Genomic DNA, 16,753 nt, shown 5'->3' on the forward strand with positions numbered 1-16,753 from the left:
TAGAGCCTATGGCAATGGTTCTCAACCGTCCAAATGCTGCAACCTTTTAATACAATCCCTCATGCTATGGTGACCCTAACCATAAAATTATTTTGGCTGCTACTTCATAAGTGTAATTTTGCTACTGTCATGAACCGTAATATAAATATCTGATATGCAGGATATCTGATATGCGACCCCTGTGAAAGGGTCGTTCGACACCCACCCCATGGGCCGTTATCCATAGGCTGAGAACCACTGACCTAAGGTCAAGAACTCAGGAAGTGATTAAGACCGGATGCAAGGTCAATAAGTGGCATTTTAGAGTTTACACAGAGCACTATGCCAGTAGCCATAGAGCAAGGCCACCCACCAGGCCAAACCTGCCAGCTCCACCCCAGTTCCTCCGCACTCCCAACCAATCCATTCGCTCAGGCCTCGGTTGCTTTGGTCGAGCGCTCACCTCGATTGGTCGAGCCTGAACCGTCATGGCTGCGCCCATGTAACTTAGCGCCACCGCAGCTGGGTCAGTGGCGGCGCCGGCCCGCGGGGTTAGGAGTCACCATGCTGCGGGCGGCGTGGCGCTCGCTAGGCTCCGTTCGTGCTCATGCAGTGGCACAGGCTCCAGTGTCTGCGCTGCGGGGCGGAGGAAGCGCCAGTCTGGCCTTAGCACGCTGCGGCCTGCAGCCTCCGAGTGAGCCGCCGGGCTGGGGGGCAGTGGGGCTGGGCGAAGATGGAGGACACCAGGCACCCGGAGAAAGGCAGTGGCAGGATGAGAAACAAAGGGTGGTGGCTAGGAAAGGAGTGACCAAGTGGGAGAGAGGGAACTAGGGCGCTAGTTAGGTGCAGGTGCCCACAGTCCGTGGTAGACGGGTCCTGCTGGGCTGCGGAGGAAGTGAGTCTCAGCTCTCTCTGTTCTGCATAGGTCTCCTGCAGGCCGTCCGCGCATACGCCATCCAGAAACCAGGTAGCGAGGACTTGGGCTGAGACTTGACGCAGAAGAGAGACCGCTTGGAAAGCTCGGGGTGGACAAAGGGACAGAGGTGGTGCACAGGGGGCAGGAGAAGACCCCCTACATCCATGTCATATAGAGCCCTAGGCCAGAAGTCTTCGTTTATAGGGTGTGCGAGGAGGTAGTGGAATATTAGTGGAAACGATTGAGGTCTTGGCTGGCAACACCAGACCTTCCTAGAGTGGAGCGCTTTTTATCCGCCATTCTGACTTGAAGGGTGTAGTTTCCCATCCCAAGTTAGTATGCCTTAGGGCCCTCCAACCAACAAATGTTATTTGAGGCAAGTTTACTTTGTGTGAACCATTGCTGATGTGAGTGTCAAAGGATCCATTGGAACACGTTGTTATTAGGATTCAATCATGATCACGTTTGAAAAACACCCTTAGCCCTGTGCTCAATAAATTGTAAGGTGCAGTAGTATTTACCGCAGCTAGTGTCCTTTACAGAGTGGCAGAACAGAGTCAGACTAAACAGGATAATCATCTTGGTTGGACTCCAGGGACACAGTAGGGATGCTGCACACACCAAAGCTGAGCTTCTGGTCATCGATACTAGATACTGGCATTCCCCCAAAGCTACCTGCATTTTCTCTGCCCCTTTATTTCATTCATGTAGTCAACCTGCAAGCTTGTTAAAGTCTTATTCTAGGCCAGACCATGGACCAGACTGGAAATTAAGTGATTCAAAGGAAGCCAAGCTCACTCCTGTCCATGGGAGAACCTGTCCCATTGTGGCATCTGATCACTGTAAAAAGCAAGTGGGTTTGTGAGAAGTTCAGGCACAGAACACATCCTTTGAAGGCCATCTGTTTGCAACATGAAATAGGAGAGCAGGGCGCCCACAGGGCTTGCAGAGGAGAAACTGGCTTAGATAAGTCTGTTACCTTGTTGAGACCCTAGGCATTTCTCACAGATTTGGTAAGTGGATGAGAAGAGTAGAGCCTGGGAGAGTGAGAGTTAACCCTGTTTTCCATTCCATTCCTGTGTTTGACAGTCCAGCCCAACCAAGATGATGAGCCACCCCCTTCCACATTCATCAAAGAATACAAGGACATCATCCCCAGAATGGAGAAGTAAGCAGGAAGAAACCCTACTTGAGGACACAGGGATCCTGGGAGGATGGGCAGGGAGCGGGGAAAGGGTGGCTTAAAGACTTGGCCTGTTGTACTTAAGGCTTGATTATGTGGAGCCCTGGGTGTGGTGAGCACTGGGAAGGACCCCAGGGATGGTGGGCTCGGGTGGGCAGCTGGGACAGCCAATGCTCATAGAGCTCAACTGCCCTTTTCTTCCTGGTACACTGAGTAAAGACCTTGTACCAATAGATGCCAAAGAACTAACGTGCTCTACTGGTAGATTCTACTTGATAGAAATCTCTCTTCTCTTGACCTCACACGAGCCCTGTGAGAGAAGAAATTGTGTCCTATTTGTATAGAGTTAGACATGTTCTGTTTTAAGTATCTAAGAGACAGAGCTAGCACTTGAATCTCAAGCTGACAGACTGTCTTGCCTACTGTGCAGTCTGGCTGTGTCCAACTAAGGTGTAAATCCTCCCTTTGCCTTCCCCAAGACAAGACCAGAACACTCAAGCCAACAGCCCCAATTGTCTGGTGCTGTCTTCAGCCCAACAAACCAGAGAGCCATGTTGCCTTTGAGTCCCTGAGAAATAACTGCCCACTTCTGGAGAGCTGCATTTCTTATAGAAGTAACTGTCATTTGTTCTTGCTTTATAACTCTCCGTAACAATTTATTTTTATTTATGTGCATGTGTGTGTCAGCATGTGTGTCCATATGTGTGAGTGCCCACAGGGTCCAGAAGGTGGCATTGGATTTCCTGGAGTTGGAATCAAGGAGTATGTGAGCCAACTGATGTGGGTACTAGGAACCAAGCACTGGCCCTTTGCTAGATCAAGTGCTCTTAACCACTGAACCATCTTTCCAGTCCTTCCCCCCCCCCGCTTTTTTTTTTTTTTAATTTATAATAAGTGTGTGTGTGTGTGTGTGTGTGTGTGTGTGTGTGTGTGTGTGTGTACATGATGGGAGAGGAGAGGATAGCTACCAAGGTCACATATGGAAATCGGAGGACAACTCTGTGGAGTCAGTTCTCTACAGCTTTGTGGTTCCAGTGCTCAGGCTTGCCCAGGCTTACACAGCACCTTTAGACATCTGACCAGCCCCGTTCGTGATTACTTTTGGTTTTTGTTTCCATTTTTTTTTTTTAGATTTATTTATGTATATGTTTTGCCCACATATATGTTTGTGTGCCACATGTGTGCCAAATACATACAGCAGTCAGAAGAGGGCATTGGATCTCCTGGGACTGGAGTTATGTATGATTATAAGCTGGAAACTGAACTTGGGTTCTCTGCAAGAGCAACAAGTGCCCTTAACCACTGAGCCATCTCTCCAGGGCCACCACCTTTTAAGATAAAGTATTACTCTGCCATTCTTCCCTTTTAAACTACTGTCAACTAGTTTAAACGGCTCGTGGTTAGACCAGCTGGATGGCTTAGCAGTGAGTGTTGCTGCTCATCCAGAGGACAGGAGTTGTAGTCCCAGCACCCATGCCAGACAGCTCAAAATCACCTATAACTCAGAGCTCCAGGGGTCACACATCTTCTTCTGGCCTCCACAGACACCTGCACATATACAAATACATAAATTTTTGAAGAGAAAAACATTTCTTTCCCTTCCTAGTACTTGTCTCATTGCTGTCTTTTTTCCGCAGGGTTGATGATGTTGTGAAAAGAATCTTGTCTTTAGAAATGGCCAACAAGGTGAGTACTTGTGCTACCCTAAGTCTTGGCCTCCCTCAGTCTTCTCCCTGGGAGCTCCTTCCATCCCTACACCTCAGGCTTCCCCAGTTAGAACGTTTCTCCCACCGTCAGTCTCTCTCCAACGTAAGCACCATGAAGAGAGAGTTTTGCTCCTCCATTGTGCCTCTGACATCTGATAAATAGGTCCACAGTAAAGCTGTCATCTTAGGCACTATTTTAGTTTGTCTTTTGCTGTGAGGAGACACTGTGACCAAGGCAACTCTTATGAAAGAAAGCATTTAATTTGGGGCTGGCTTGCAGTTTCAGAGGTCTAGTCCATTATCGTCACGGTAGGAAACATGGTGGCATGCATGTAGACACTGAACAGTAGCTGAGAACTACATCCCAATCCATAGGCAAAGAGAGACACTGGGACTGGCTTGGCTTTTGAAAGGCCAAAGTCCACCCCCAGTGACACACTTCCTCCAACAAGGCCACGCCTCCTAATCCTTCTCAGGCAGCGCTACTCCCTGGTGACTGAGCATTCAAGTACAGGATCTAGGGGGGCCGTTCTTACTCAGACCACCCCAGATGCGTACATGAATGAGTAAGCAGATTTTAAGGACATTAAGCCAACAAACTATTTCTCTTATTTCTATTTTTGACCTTGGGCTCATGAGGATATGCGTAGCCATGTGGTTGGCCAAGGCCTTAGTGAATATAGTAAGCTCTGGCCTCACATAACTGCAGCCTTCCAGTCAGGAAGGTTGGTCCTTCAAGGATCATAAACCACACAGATTTCCCCCAATTTCTGTCTTCAACAGAAAGAGAGGTTGAAAATCAAACAAGAACAATGGATGAACAAGATTTCAGAAAACCCTGAGGATTCCAGAACCTTGGAGGCTCGAGGTTGGTCCAGGGGCCCTTGGAAGTGGAGGTACAAAGGAGTCTGCTAGCTGGTACCTCGTCTAGGGCTCTTGATGGGGCTTGGGAAGGGGAGAGATATGATGGACTGGAACTCTGGATCCCAAAGTCAGTGATGCTGAGTCATCCACTGTATCCTGCCCATTGCTCTGTGTGAAATCACACAGGTCACCTATCTTCTCTAGGGTCCCTGCTTCCCACTCTGAAGATGGAGCTAGCGGGGGACAGGGCAGAAGACTGTGTGTCCTACTTTGTAGCAAGACTTGAGAATCTAGAGAATATGAACATACTCCGGAAACAAAAGATTAGGCTAGTAACAGTGAGACTCACATCTGTGGAGTGCTGTTATGCCCATTGGCTTGAACGTTTCCATGTTCCTGTTAGTTTCCAGCTGGAATTGGCAATAGCCCTCCTTAGACATGAGTGAAAGCCTTTTGAACCACGGGGCAGCAGGGGGGTGAATTAGTGGCCCAGTGAAGTCTCTGCATGTTTCCTTACCTAGCCATTATCCTACGTTACAGCGTTTAGTACCCCCTCCCTCTTCGTGCCTCATTCACTTTTTAAAAATCTATTTTGTTAATGTGTATGGGTGCCTGCCTGCATGTGTGTCTGCACTATGTGTGTGCCTGATGTCAGCAGAAGTCAGAAAAAGGCTTCAGATCTCCTGGAGCTGTAGTTACAGATGGTTATGAGCCACTATGTACTGGGAACCGAACTTGGGTCCTCTGGAATAGTAGCTATTCTTAACCCTACACCACCTCTCCAGTCCTCTGAGAAGTTTTAGTTCTAAAAACTTAATAATGAAAGCACAGAAAAATAGTATATTTTCAGTTTATTTATTATTATTATTATTGTGTGTGTAAGTATATGACGTGTGAGGGTGTGGAGATCAGAGGACAGTTTTCAGAAATCCATTCCTTCTTCCACCATGGACTCCAGGAAGTGAACTCAGGTGTCAAGTTTGTGCCACATCATCTTTACCCACTCAGCCACCTTCTGGACCCTCTTGACAGTTTTAGAATCTTATCTTTTTTTTTTTTTTTTTTTTTTTTTAAAGATTCATTTATTATGTACACAGAGGAGGGTGCCAGATCTCATTACAGATGGTTGTGAGCCACCATGTGGTTGCTGGGAATTGAACTCAGGACCTCTGGAAGAGCAGTTGGTGCTCTTAACCTCTGAGCCATCTCTCCAGCCCTAGAATCTTATCTTAATGTGCTGGCTGAGATCTCTAGTAGAGTGGTGAGTCACTAACTGTGATTGTATGCTAGAGTTAATTCCTGAATTTAATGCTCTTGCTAGTATGTTCAAACTGTGGCCTGCAGGCCGCATGTGCCCCAGGTAGCTATGAATGCAGCCCAACTCAACACAAAATCATAAGCTTAGTGAAAACATTGATGGGTTTCTGGTTTTGTTGTTGTTTTTAGGGTCTTTGTCTCTTTCCTTTTAGACCAGTGGTTTTCAGCCTTCCTAATGTTGCAACCCTCTATTACAGTTCCTCATGTTGTGGTTGCTACTTCATAACTGATTCTGCTACTGACATGATCGCAATGTAAATATCTGCTATGCAGGATATCTGATAGGTGTCCCCCAAAGGGGTTGAGACCCACAGATTGACAGCCATTGTTTTAGACATTGTCTTCCTGTGTAGCCCCAGCTGGCCTGAAACTTGCGGTGTCGACAGCTCACGGAGACCCACCTGCCTGTGCCTCTGTCATTTTTGTGGCTGAATCGCACTGTTCTCAGGCATGAGCTTTGTACATGAAAACACTGTATCACAGTGTCAAAAATAGGACTAAATTTTTGCCATTGAGAGTGCTGTTTATCAGCCAGGCATAGTGGCACACACCCATAATTCTAGGTAAAGTAGGCAGAGGCAGAAGAATTACAAGTTCAGTCTGGGCTACATAGCAAGTGTAAGGTCAGATTGAGCCTCATAGTGAGACTTTGTGTCAACCATCTTCTCCCACTACCCCACCACCCACCACCACCACCACCACATACACAATGCTGTTTGCTATGGTGGATAATGACCTTTATGAATTAAGTCATTTCCTTTTCTTGAGCTTGCTTTTCTAGTAGAAAGATAATCCAAGTCTTTTGAGATCTTGCAATTCAGAGTGCTTTGGAATTTAGAAAGCTATACAAAAGCATTGGTGATTGTTATTTCTTTGGTTCTTAAAACATGAGGTGGGCCTGGGTACTTCCTTCCTCTGTGCCCAGCTCTCATCCTCTGTGGTTTGTGGTTTCAGTTGTTGCCTTGACTGTCAAGATCCGCAGTTATGAAGAACATATGCAGAAACATCGAAAGGTAAGCCCTGTACACAGAGGAGCTAAACCACAGTAGCCTGGGGGAGAGGAGTCTGGGAGTAAGACGTCAATGACTGACATCTCAACCCCAGTAGGAAAACACTCCCCTTCTGCCTTTAGAGGGACAAAGGGAGCCTTACAGAACTCTGCTGAGAGTCGTCAATGGTCAAGAAAACAGACTGTAGACTATGGTCACATTGGACACATAGTGGGTGCTTAATAAATATCTGTTGAATGCATGGATAGTCAGGTTGACCTGTTCAGATCCTAGCTGTTACTTCTACTTAAAGTCGCTGTGACTTTGGGAAGCTTATTGGAGTGAGCCTGTCACATCTGTAAAGTAGGACCCCTGCCACAGGACTGCAAGGATTACAAGAATTAATACTAGCAATTAATATGGTGCACAGCACTCCTCTAGGCTCTTCACATCATCTCTTGGGAACCTGGGACTGTGTCTTTCGAATCTTCCAGAGGAGCAGTCTTGCCATGGAGTGACATTATTCCTCAAGGGACACTGTTAGAAGTGATGCCTGACACTTGGAATGAAGCAGTCTTGCCAAGGGCCCCATGTTCTTAAGCACTCAGTGCAGTAGCTGCCAGAAGTAGGAAATCGCCATTGGTTTTGGTCCCTGTGCTGTCCAGGCTGACTTTGAATTTCCATCCTTTTGCTTCAGCTGCCTGAGAGCTAAATTATAGGTCTGTGCCATCACACCACACTGCTTGTGGTTTTTAATAAGTATGTAATTATGAACACAGACTGGTCTAGCCTTGAGTACTCCCAGGAGCTGGTTGAGTATGCTCTTTGGAAATCAGTTTTGCTCATTTGAGGTGTAGAATCCTAGCTCCACTGCAGAGGCCCCTCACGGAGCAGGACCTGGAATAGAGAGTAAGGTCCTGTTTCTCCCTACTCAAGCTGACAATCTGCTAAGTGCCGGAGAAGCTGAGTGGATAGTACAAGGGAGAGTGTGAGATTTGGAGTCAGACCAGCCAGTAGACCCAGACTGAAGACTTGACCTCAGGGCCCACAGTCTGAAGAGCTGTTGAATGTTACCTGAGCTCAAGCCTTTATTTTCCTGTCTGTAACTATGTACATTGACAGCATCTCCTGCAGAAGTGCAGTAATGTTTGCACGAGATTGTTGGGATGGGTCAATGAAATGACCATACCTCGTTAACGGTAAACACCGTTAATACTTATAGAACACTAAAATTAAGAGTAATGAGTATGGTGGCCTAGGCCTGTCATCCCAGCAACCAGGACGCTGAGGCAGGAGAATTGCCATGTGTTTGAGGCCAGCCTGGGCCACAGAGTGAGACCTTGTCTTAAAACAACAAATAATAATAGTAATGCAGATTCTTCTATAGGACAAAGCCCACAAACGCCATCTGCTGATGAGCATCGACCAAAGGAAAAAGATGCTCAAACTCCTCCGGCAGACCAACTATGATGTCTTCGAGAAGGCGTGCAGAGAGCTGGGGGTGGAATATACCTTACCCCCTCTGCACTTCCAGAAGGTCCACCGCCGCATCCTTGCCAAGAAGGCCCTGTGCACTCGGGTATGAATCAATAGGGTCGGTTGCTTTGTTCGGTCTCCCCGGACCGGGGTGAAGAGTAGAAGGGAAAAGTTGTCTGTTTCTGACCATGGCTTAGAACTGGCCCAGGTCACCAGCACATGGAGAAAGAATGGGGTTCCATCAGAGAGTTCCCCCAGACCTGCGCCAAACCTGAGGTTTTGCGTAAAATTAGAAAGCCTTTTCCTATCCCTTTTTTTTTTTTTGTCAGAGCTGAGGACCAAACCCAGGGCTTTGCGCTTGCTAGGCAAGTGCTCTACCCCTGAGCTAAATCCCCAGCCCTTCCTATCCCCTTTCAACCACCAGGTTTTCCAGGAGGTGCAGAAGCGGAAGAAGCAAAGAAGGGCCTTAAAAGCTGCTGCAGTGGCTGCCAAAAAACAAAACAGCCAGGGGGTGCCGGAGAAGCCTTCCCAAACCCTACAAGAGGTGACCAAAGAAAACTAATAAAGTCCGTTCTGCTTGGAGAGTGATGGAAGATGCCTTCTTTTCATTTGGCCCTGGGATCTCAGAGGCAGAGTTCCGCCTATCACCCAGTGGATGCAGTCATAAAAACATGTCATGGGGTGTGTTTCAGAGAGGTAATGCTGGCTGGGTAGGAGGGCAGCTGTAGGAACTCTCTACCTGACTGGGTCCTAAAGGTTGAGGAGGAGTGTAGACGGACCTTTCTTTCCTGCCTACCAGTTCCCAAATAACCTACACGGAGACTTAATTATAAATGCTCAGCCAATACCTTAGGCTTGTTACTAACTAGCTCTTACAACTTAAATTGACCCATTTCCAATAATCTACATATTGCCATGTGGTGTGTGGCTTTACCTGTCCTGCAGCATGTGTTCCCTCTGCATCTCCTGGTGACTCTCCTCCTCCTCCTTCTTCCTGGTGTCCGTAGTCTGGTTTTCCTGCCCAACCTTATTGGGCCAAAAAAGCTATTGGCCCATCAGCTTTTTTATTAAACCAACAACAGCGTAATCTACACAGTGTACAGGATTATTCCACAGCAGAAGAGTTTACAGGGCAGAGAGAAATGGCATCTAGGCTGAAGAAACTGCAAGTTAAAAGGGAAAGAAATCTAGGTTTCTAGATTCAGGGACAGTGGGACTCAGAATTAAATACTGTAACATAGGGCTTCAGCCTAGGAGTTCATCATACTGAAGAAAGAACTTTGGACCTCATTCTGAGAAGGAAAACCCTACAAAGAGAAAGATATGTTAAAGTGCTACTACCAAAGAACAGGTGGAAGATGAGGGCTGAGACCTGAACCAGAGCAGTTTGGGAGCTGCCAGGTGGCTGAAGCCTTGGGTGTGTAATTTCCTGGAGATACTGGGCTGTGGCATTTGAATGACTGCAATTCCAACACTTGGGAATTCATTTCAAGGTCATCCTTGGTTGCATAACTAGCTAGTATGAGACCAGTCTGGACTACATGAAACCCTTTCTCCAAGAGTATTTTTTCTTAACTTATTTAATTTTATTTTATGTGCATTGGTGTGAAGGTGTCAGATCCCCTGAGACTGGAGTTAAAGACAGCTGTGAGCTGCCATGTTGTTGATAGAAATTGAACCCAGGTCCTCTGGAAGAGCAGCCAATGCTCTTAACCACTGAGCCATCTCTCCAGCCCCTCTCCAAGAGTTTATATTGACCAGGAAGCAATGTAAAAGGAAAACCGGCCATGTCAGGAAAAATGACTCCCAGGGCACAGGAGCCCCTTGAGATGAAGGGGAAGGTGAGTGGGTAGAAAGACTCAGAAGTGAAGATGAAGCCTGGTGGGGGTGGCACATTAAAACTGCCTTTCCAAGCCGGGCGGCGGTGGTGGCGCACACCTTTAATCCCAGCACTCAGGAGGCAGAGCCAGGTGGATCTCTGCAAGTTCGAGGCCAGCCTGGACTACCAAGTGAGTCCCAGGAAAGGCGCAAAGCTACACAGAGAAACCCTGTCTCGAGAAAAAAAAAAAAAAAACTGCCTTTCCTGCGGCCTGATCCACCAGTGTGACCCTTTTCTCCTTACCCCTCAGTCGCCTGAGAGGTTGGCACTTGGTCCTGTAGCACTGGACCTCTAGTCCACTCCAGGCCCATTTCATTAAGGCCTTCGTACTGTTCCTGGAGGGGATAACCACACAATTCATCTTCATATTTTTTGTTTTGTTTCTCGTTTTTTAGGTCTTTCGAGACAGGGTTTCTCTGTGTAGCCCTGGCTGTCCTCGAACTCACAGAGATCCACCTGCCACTGTCTCCTGTGTGCTGGGATTAAAAGTGTGTGCCACTGCACCTGACCTACTTGTCTTCCTATTGAAGACAGGCTCAGCAAGCTTAGGCAACGTGTCCAAATTCACAAGTTAATTAGGGTTCAAACCTAGCTCCCTCTAGTTTTGTTTTTTGTTGTTGTTGTTGTTGTTGTTTGTTTGTTTTTTAAGACAAAGTCACAGGCCTGACTGTCCTGGAACTTGCTATGTAGACCAGGCTGGACTCTACCTATAAAGTGCTGGGACCAAAGGCCTGTGTCACCAAGCCTGGCTCCTAGTTCAGTCTTGATTCCATATACTGCCTGACACTCACAGAGGGGAAAGAAACAGAGTCTGTTTTGACAAAACTTCAAATACTTTTGGGAGCTAGGCTGATAACAATGCATGGAGGCTCAGCATAAGATACAGATGTTTATTACAGGTGGGACTGGGGTGTCAGAAGCTCAAGTTGTACGATATGGTTTCAAAAAGCTTGGCTGCTAAGAGGAAAGGAAACCGACTAGGAGGATGCCAGAAGGAGGAAGCCACCAATGTGCTGGGAGAGGGTTTGTTGTTATTTTTGTTTGTTTGCTTTTTGAGACAGGGTTTACTTTGTGTAGCCTTGGCTGCCCTAGAACTAACTCTGTAAACCAGGATGGTCTCGAACTCACGAAGATGCGCCTGTCTCTGCCTCCTAAGTGCTGTGATTAAAGGTGTGCGCCACCACCGTTCAGTCTGGAACGTGCTGTTTTTAAGTGATTTTTAAGTGCTGCACAAAGCAGTGATTCGAAGGAACATAGGAATACAGAAAGGGAAATAAAAGGATAAACCTGAGAAAAGAAAGATTATATGAGAAAAAGAATTTGGTGGCTGATTATTAATAGGACCCAGAAAGGTGGATGCGGAGCCAAAACTCAAGACTGCTGTGGCTGGAGGGGGAAATGATTAGCAGAAACACTGAAATCTACTGGGATCCACTGAAAAGAACCAGCCAAACCTAATCCTGGAGCGGAGGGTGGAGAACCGTGTGCGAAGCCTGCTCAAGCCGCTAAGAGGGCCGGGCCGCGTTGCTCCACCGAGTAGGAAATCCGGTGTGGCATCGCTTCCGGGAGGGTTTAGGAAGGAAATACAAATGATATAACTCATCGAGATGAGGGACTGGTATAACTTAGGGTGTCTTCGTGGCGCTTGCCGTGATCTCACTGGTTTCTCCGAGCATCTCTGGGAGATGCTGACAAATCTGCCCGGAACAGCACAGCGGGTCGAGACTCTGGACCGGGTTGGCGGCTCCCAGGGCTGGGGCTGACTTTCCTTGTTCATCCACGGTAAGACTGGGGCCTGGCTATGCTGCGACACACCGTGCGGGGCTGTCTGGAAGGATCGTGGCACTTGAAGGCTCCGATGGAAAACTCAAAACCAGCGCTCCCCGGAGGCCAACGTCGCGCACCCATTCGGACCAATCCCCTGAAGCGGTCTTTGTCACCTAGCCCAATGAGCCCCCGCTCTTGGGCCACCTCTCATCAAACCGCCCTCTGATTGGTTCTTCCTTCCGGTCCGCGGCGTTGCCCCAGCAACCGGACTATGGGACGCGGAGGGGCCTCCAGGCTGCTAAATCTAACCCTGGGGCTCTTCCTTCACCTGCCCTGCGGGTTTCCTCCATCATGTCGGTGCGGACTCTGCCGCTGCTCTTTTTGAACTTGGGCGGGGAGATGCTCTACGTCCTGGACCAGCGGCTGAGGGCTCAGAACATTCCCGGAGACAAGGCCCGCAAAGGTAAGAGGCCCCCACAGCCTGCTCCCCTCATCACCACGATGCTAAGTGTCCCCATCCAGACCCTCAGCCTAGCCCTCCCCAACTCCCCCGCGCGCCTCGCTCTCCCGCCTCCACCCCCTATGCGTAAGGCCAGACCGGCACCCCATTCCTGCCCCCATGCCCCCTTCCCAACAGCCAGACCAAGGCCTCTGCGCACTTCACTTTGACAGCCGGGTACCTTTCTCACAAGACGCAGCGTCCATGCAGTTGGAAGCCCTCAGGAGTCAAATTAATTCTCCAAAAGAGCATTTCCCCACAGAGAAATCTAACACCTGCATTGGACATACTCAAAGTACCTGAAACCTCTATTTCCTGGTCTCTTGAAATTTGCCCACTTCCAAAAGTTTCCCGGCTGCTCACCTGATAATATGCTTTGGGCTAGTATCACCATCCTCTTCTAACCCCCATGGAACAGATGCTGACCCCCGCGTGTTTCTGTCCTCACACATACGCTGAAGATTAGTCATGCTCATTTCAGAAGTCATGTCTAGAAATGTAGGGGCCTAAAATAATATAGATAAGAGTAAAAACCTATTTCTTTACCTTTGCAAGTGTTGGAGGGGAATGTGATTGTGAAGATATTGGAAAGCTTGTAAATGCAAAATTATGCCATATGTGATACACAGAGAAACGACCACCCAGAACACTGTCACATTTTTTCTTCTCATCAAACTTTGTTCACCAAATTTCCTGGGATTGAGTGTGAACTATTATATTTCTAAGGAGAGGTGATGAACACTGATGAAAACACTGTTCTCTCTCAATAGCTTATGCACACTCACCCAACTGATGTTAAACGTACACACTCGGTTAATTACTGTTGTGTCTGATTTCGTGTAAGTTCATGCCTAGACAGATAAGAGAACTCCCTATGTCGTTCCCTTCCATTCATTTGGAACATTGCTACCAGAGGGCTTTACAAAAAGCAAAAATGTCTAGTACCATCTCTCCCTAAAACCTGCAGTCAGCTTCCCACTCCTTTCTAAATGGAGGCCAAGTCCTATGCAAGACACGTTGGCACCCTTCCCAGTGATTTCCCATCCTTGCTTGATTCACACTTTGAGTTCTAATCACACCAGAGTGTATGTAGATCTTTAAACTGTGTCCTTCCTTCATGACTCCATGCTTGTGGTCTCTGCCTCTCCATCCTTTCCCTCATCTTCTGTACCACTGACCTGAGGAACCATTGTCCGTCAGGAGGCCTCCTTCTATAGGAAAAGGACTTCCGAAATGCTCACAGCACCCTGTCCATGCTTCTCTATACTTTACTACATGGCTGTTTGGTACACATCTGTTTATGTGTGTCTGCCTGCTTACTTGGCTTACTCGTGTTTGGACTTCAGCATCTAGCATTCAACACCAGATCAGAATAAAGCAGTGCTCTGGAAAGGTTTGCTGAACAACTTGGCAGTTTTATATAGCATCCTGTTCCTTCCTCAGAAGGCTTCTGTGTTTGTTGCTGCCTGTGTGGTGTGATTTCACTCAGGCTAATGACCCTAGGGACTGACAGGCTAGCTTTCTCTAGATATTCTGCCTCTTGGAAGACAATGTAAATTAGCAATTAAGAGTGTGCCCTAGTCGGGCAGCGGTAACACATGCCTTTAATCCCAGCACTCAGGAGGCAGAGGCGGGAGGATCTCTATGAGTTTGAGGCCAGCCTGGTCTACAGAGTGAGTTCCAGGACAGGCACCAAAACTACACAGACAAACAAACAAACAAACAACAACAAAAAAAAAAAAAAAAAAAAGGTGTGCACTTTGGAGGCATGCAGGTCTAGATTCCACATTTAGCTAGCTGTATGATCTTGGGGTGTAGCTTCTGTGAGCCTGTTTTTCTATAAAATGGTAGTAGTAATAGTAATAATAATAATAATAATACACACCTGAAAGCAAAGTTGTAAGGACTGAATGAACATGCATTTCATGTTCACAGTTAGTAGTTAATACTGTCTTTCCAGAGGCGGTCTGGGCAAGGTTCTGTAAATAGGAGCCAGGCTTTGTCTTTAACAACTAAAGTTGCAGGCTGAAAAAGGGTCTGCAGTTAAGAGCATTTGCTCCACTTTCAATGTTCCATTCCCAGCATCCACTGGGAAGTGTACAGCTACCTGTAACTCCAAGCCCAGGGAATCCAGCACCCTCCTCTGGCCTCCCAGAGCACCTGTACTTACAGGCACATACCCAGACACATACACATAATTAAAAATAAAAATTTAGCTGGGTGTGGTGACGAACGCCTTTAATCCCAGCACTCAGGAAGCAGAGACAAGCGGATCTCTGTGAGTTCTAGGACAGCCAAGGCTACACAGAGAAACCCTGTCTTAAACACACACACACACACACACACACACACACACACACACACACTAAATAAATAAATAAATAAAAAATAAATAAATAAACAAAATAAAATAAAAATTTAAAAACCAAGAGCTATAGTGTGTAAGCCAGGCACTTGGATGGCTAAAGCAAGAGAATCACTGCAAGTTCAAGACCAGCCTGGGCTACCTAGTGAGTTCAAGACCAGCCTGGGCTACCTAATGAATACAAGGCCAGCCTGGTCTACCTAGTGAGTTCAAAGCCAGCCTGGTCTACCTAGTAAATCCCAGGCCAGCCAGCACCACATAGTGAGACCCTGTCTCAGAAGTACAATATATATGAAAGCTCACTATTTTGGTTTTCTGAGACAGGGTCTCATGTAACAAAGGCTGGCCTTGAACTTCTGATCCCCCTGTTCTCACCACCCTAGTGTTGGTATCACAGTTGTGCGCCATTATATCCAGGAAAAAAAATGTTTAGGAGTGGTAGTCTTTCTGGTTTGCCTAGATCCAGGTTTATGGACTTTCAGCCGTCTTTAGTAATTCATTTTCATACGCTCACTCATTCCACAGTTTCTGGCAGATGTCACGCCATGTGAGATTTAGGGAGAACTGGATTAAGCCTTTCTGTGCAGCTCCTGGAAGTGGAATTGATGAGCCCAGTCCATAACTGATTCTAAAACTCAAGACACATCTCTATAACAACAACAATAAAATATTTATTTTGCATTGTTGAAACAGTGTTCATGCTGTAGCTGTCCCAAAACTCACTGAGTAGCATGGATTGGCCTGGAATTCTCAACAGTCCTCTTGCCTCAACCTCCTAAGTGCTGGGATTGTAGGCGCAAGCCACCACTCCTGACTATGGAAACAGTTTTTCCACTGTATCAATACTTCATTGATACCTACAGCCCTTCTGTCATTAGATAACACTACCAGCCAAATCTACAAGAAAAGCCAAAGCTGCTTTGCCTAGGGTTGCACGGTGGTGGCAAGAGTAAGCGACTTGACCACTCGAGGCCATGAGACTCAGAGCTCCTCCTCCTGTCCGGCTTGTCCTTAACTGCGGCACTATGTTGCCTTTTCTGACTGGACTGTATGGGAATTCTGTGGGATCTGGTGGATCAAGAGGAGACAGAAGACTTTGAGATACACACACACACACACACACACACACACACACACAAATGGGCACAATGTGCATGTGTGTGTGCATATCGAGTTTCTAAGAGAAATGATGATATAGTTGACCAGTGAGGCCTTGTAGAAGAGAAGGAAAGCAAACAGCATGAAATGGAGAAGCTGAGAAGAGCGAGGCTCTTCTGCTGTTAAAGCTGGTGTCGCTGCAGAAGCTGGAGCCAGGGCCATTGTGACAGATGCCTATACACCGGCCAATAAAAACACAGACTTGCTAAATTAGTCCTCATGGAGGCTTTGGGGCAATTGTGTTTCTTGGAGCTGTTTTCATTATCTTACACAACTAATTGGTCTCCTGGAGGCCGTCCCTGTTCCCACAAGGCCAGCACAGGCATTGCAGTTTCTCCCACAATGCAGCCAGAGTTTAGCGTTGAACAGAAAGGAAGCATGCTCTTAATGAGGCTGCAGGTGAGAGGTGCATTCTAAATGCTGTCTCGCATTTTAAGCAATAGAGTGGGCAATAAAAGCTACCTTTTGCCTCACTTCTGTCCTCAGAAAAGCCCTAGAGCCAAAACCCTGTTACGTCGTGTTTACGTTTCTTATTACGAGAGAGGAAACTGAGATCATGACCACATGACTGTGAAGTGGCTTTTTGTTCTTGTTTTGTTTGTTTGCTTGTTTTTTTTGTTTGTTTGTTTGTTTTTGTTTTTGTTTTCCTAAGACA

The 16,753-nt window shown here is 47.1% G+C and overlaps 2 protein-coding genes across 4 annotated transcripts in view; both read left to right on the forward strand.

Annotated features, from left to right (window-relative positions):
- Window positions 1–409: 409 nt before the first annotated feature.
- Mrps15 (mitochondrial ribosomal protein S15) lies at window positions 410–9,018 on the forward strand. Of its 2 annotated transcripts, XM_028885447.2 has the most exons (8): window positions 410–673; window positions 905–946; window positions 1,985–2,063; window positions 3,716–3,764; window positions 4,568–4,652; window positions 6,920–6,978; window positions 8,342–8,533; window positions 8,855–9,018. In XM_028885447.2, exons 1-8 carry the CDS (start codon window positions 544–546, stop codon window positions 8,990–8,992), a joined length of 774 nt encoding a protein of 257 aa, XP_028741280.1. In that variant the 5' UTR covers window positions 410–543; the 3' UTR covers window positions 8,993–9,018. The 2 variants fall into 2 exon arrangements, with proteins under 2 accessions (XP_028741280.1, XP_037058821.1); XM_037202926.1 differs by lacking the exon at window positions 905–946 and having other exon boundaries at window positions 450–673.
- A 2,867-nt stretch (window positions 9,019–11,885) lies between these two features.
- The window catches only part of Oscp1 (organic solute carrier partner 1), a 36,119-nt gene continuing 31,251 nt past the window's right edge, over window positions 11,886–16,753 (forward strand). The window contains exon 1 of one of the 2 annotated variants that reach the window (XM_028885445.2): window positions 11,886–12,539. In XM_028885445.2, coding sequence (XP_028741278.1) covers window positions 12,428–12,539 — 112 coding nt within the window. In that variant the 5' untranslated portion in view covers window positions 11,886–12,427. The remainder of the gene's footprint in view (window positions 12,540–16,753) is intronic. The other variant, XM_028885446.2, reaches the window with a different exon arrangement.

This window comes from Peromyscus leucopus, chromosome 2 (genome assembly GCF_004664715.2).
Source record: "Peromyscus leucopus breed LL Stock chromosome 2, UCI_PerLeu_2.1, whole genome shotgun sequence".
NCBI classification, from domain to species: Eukaryota; Metazoa; Chordata; class Mammalia; order Rodentia; family Cricetidae; genus Peromyscus; species Peromyscus leucopus.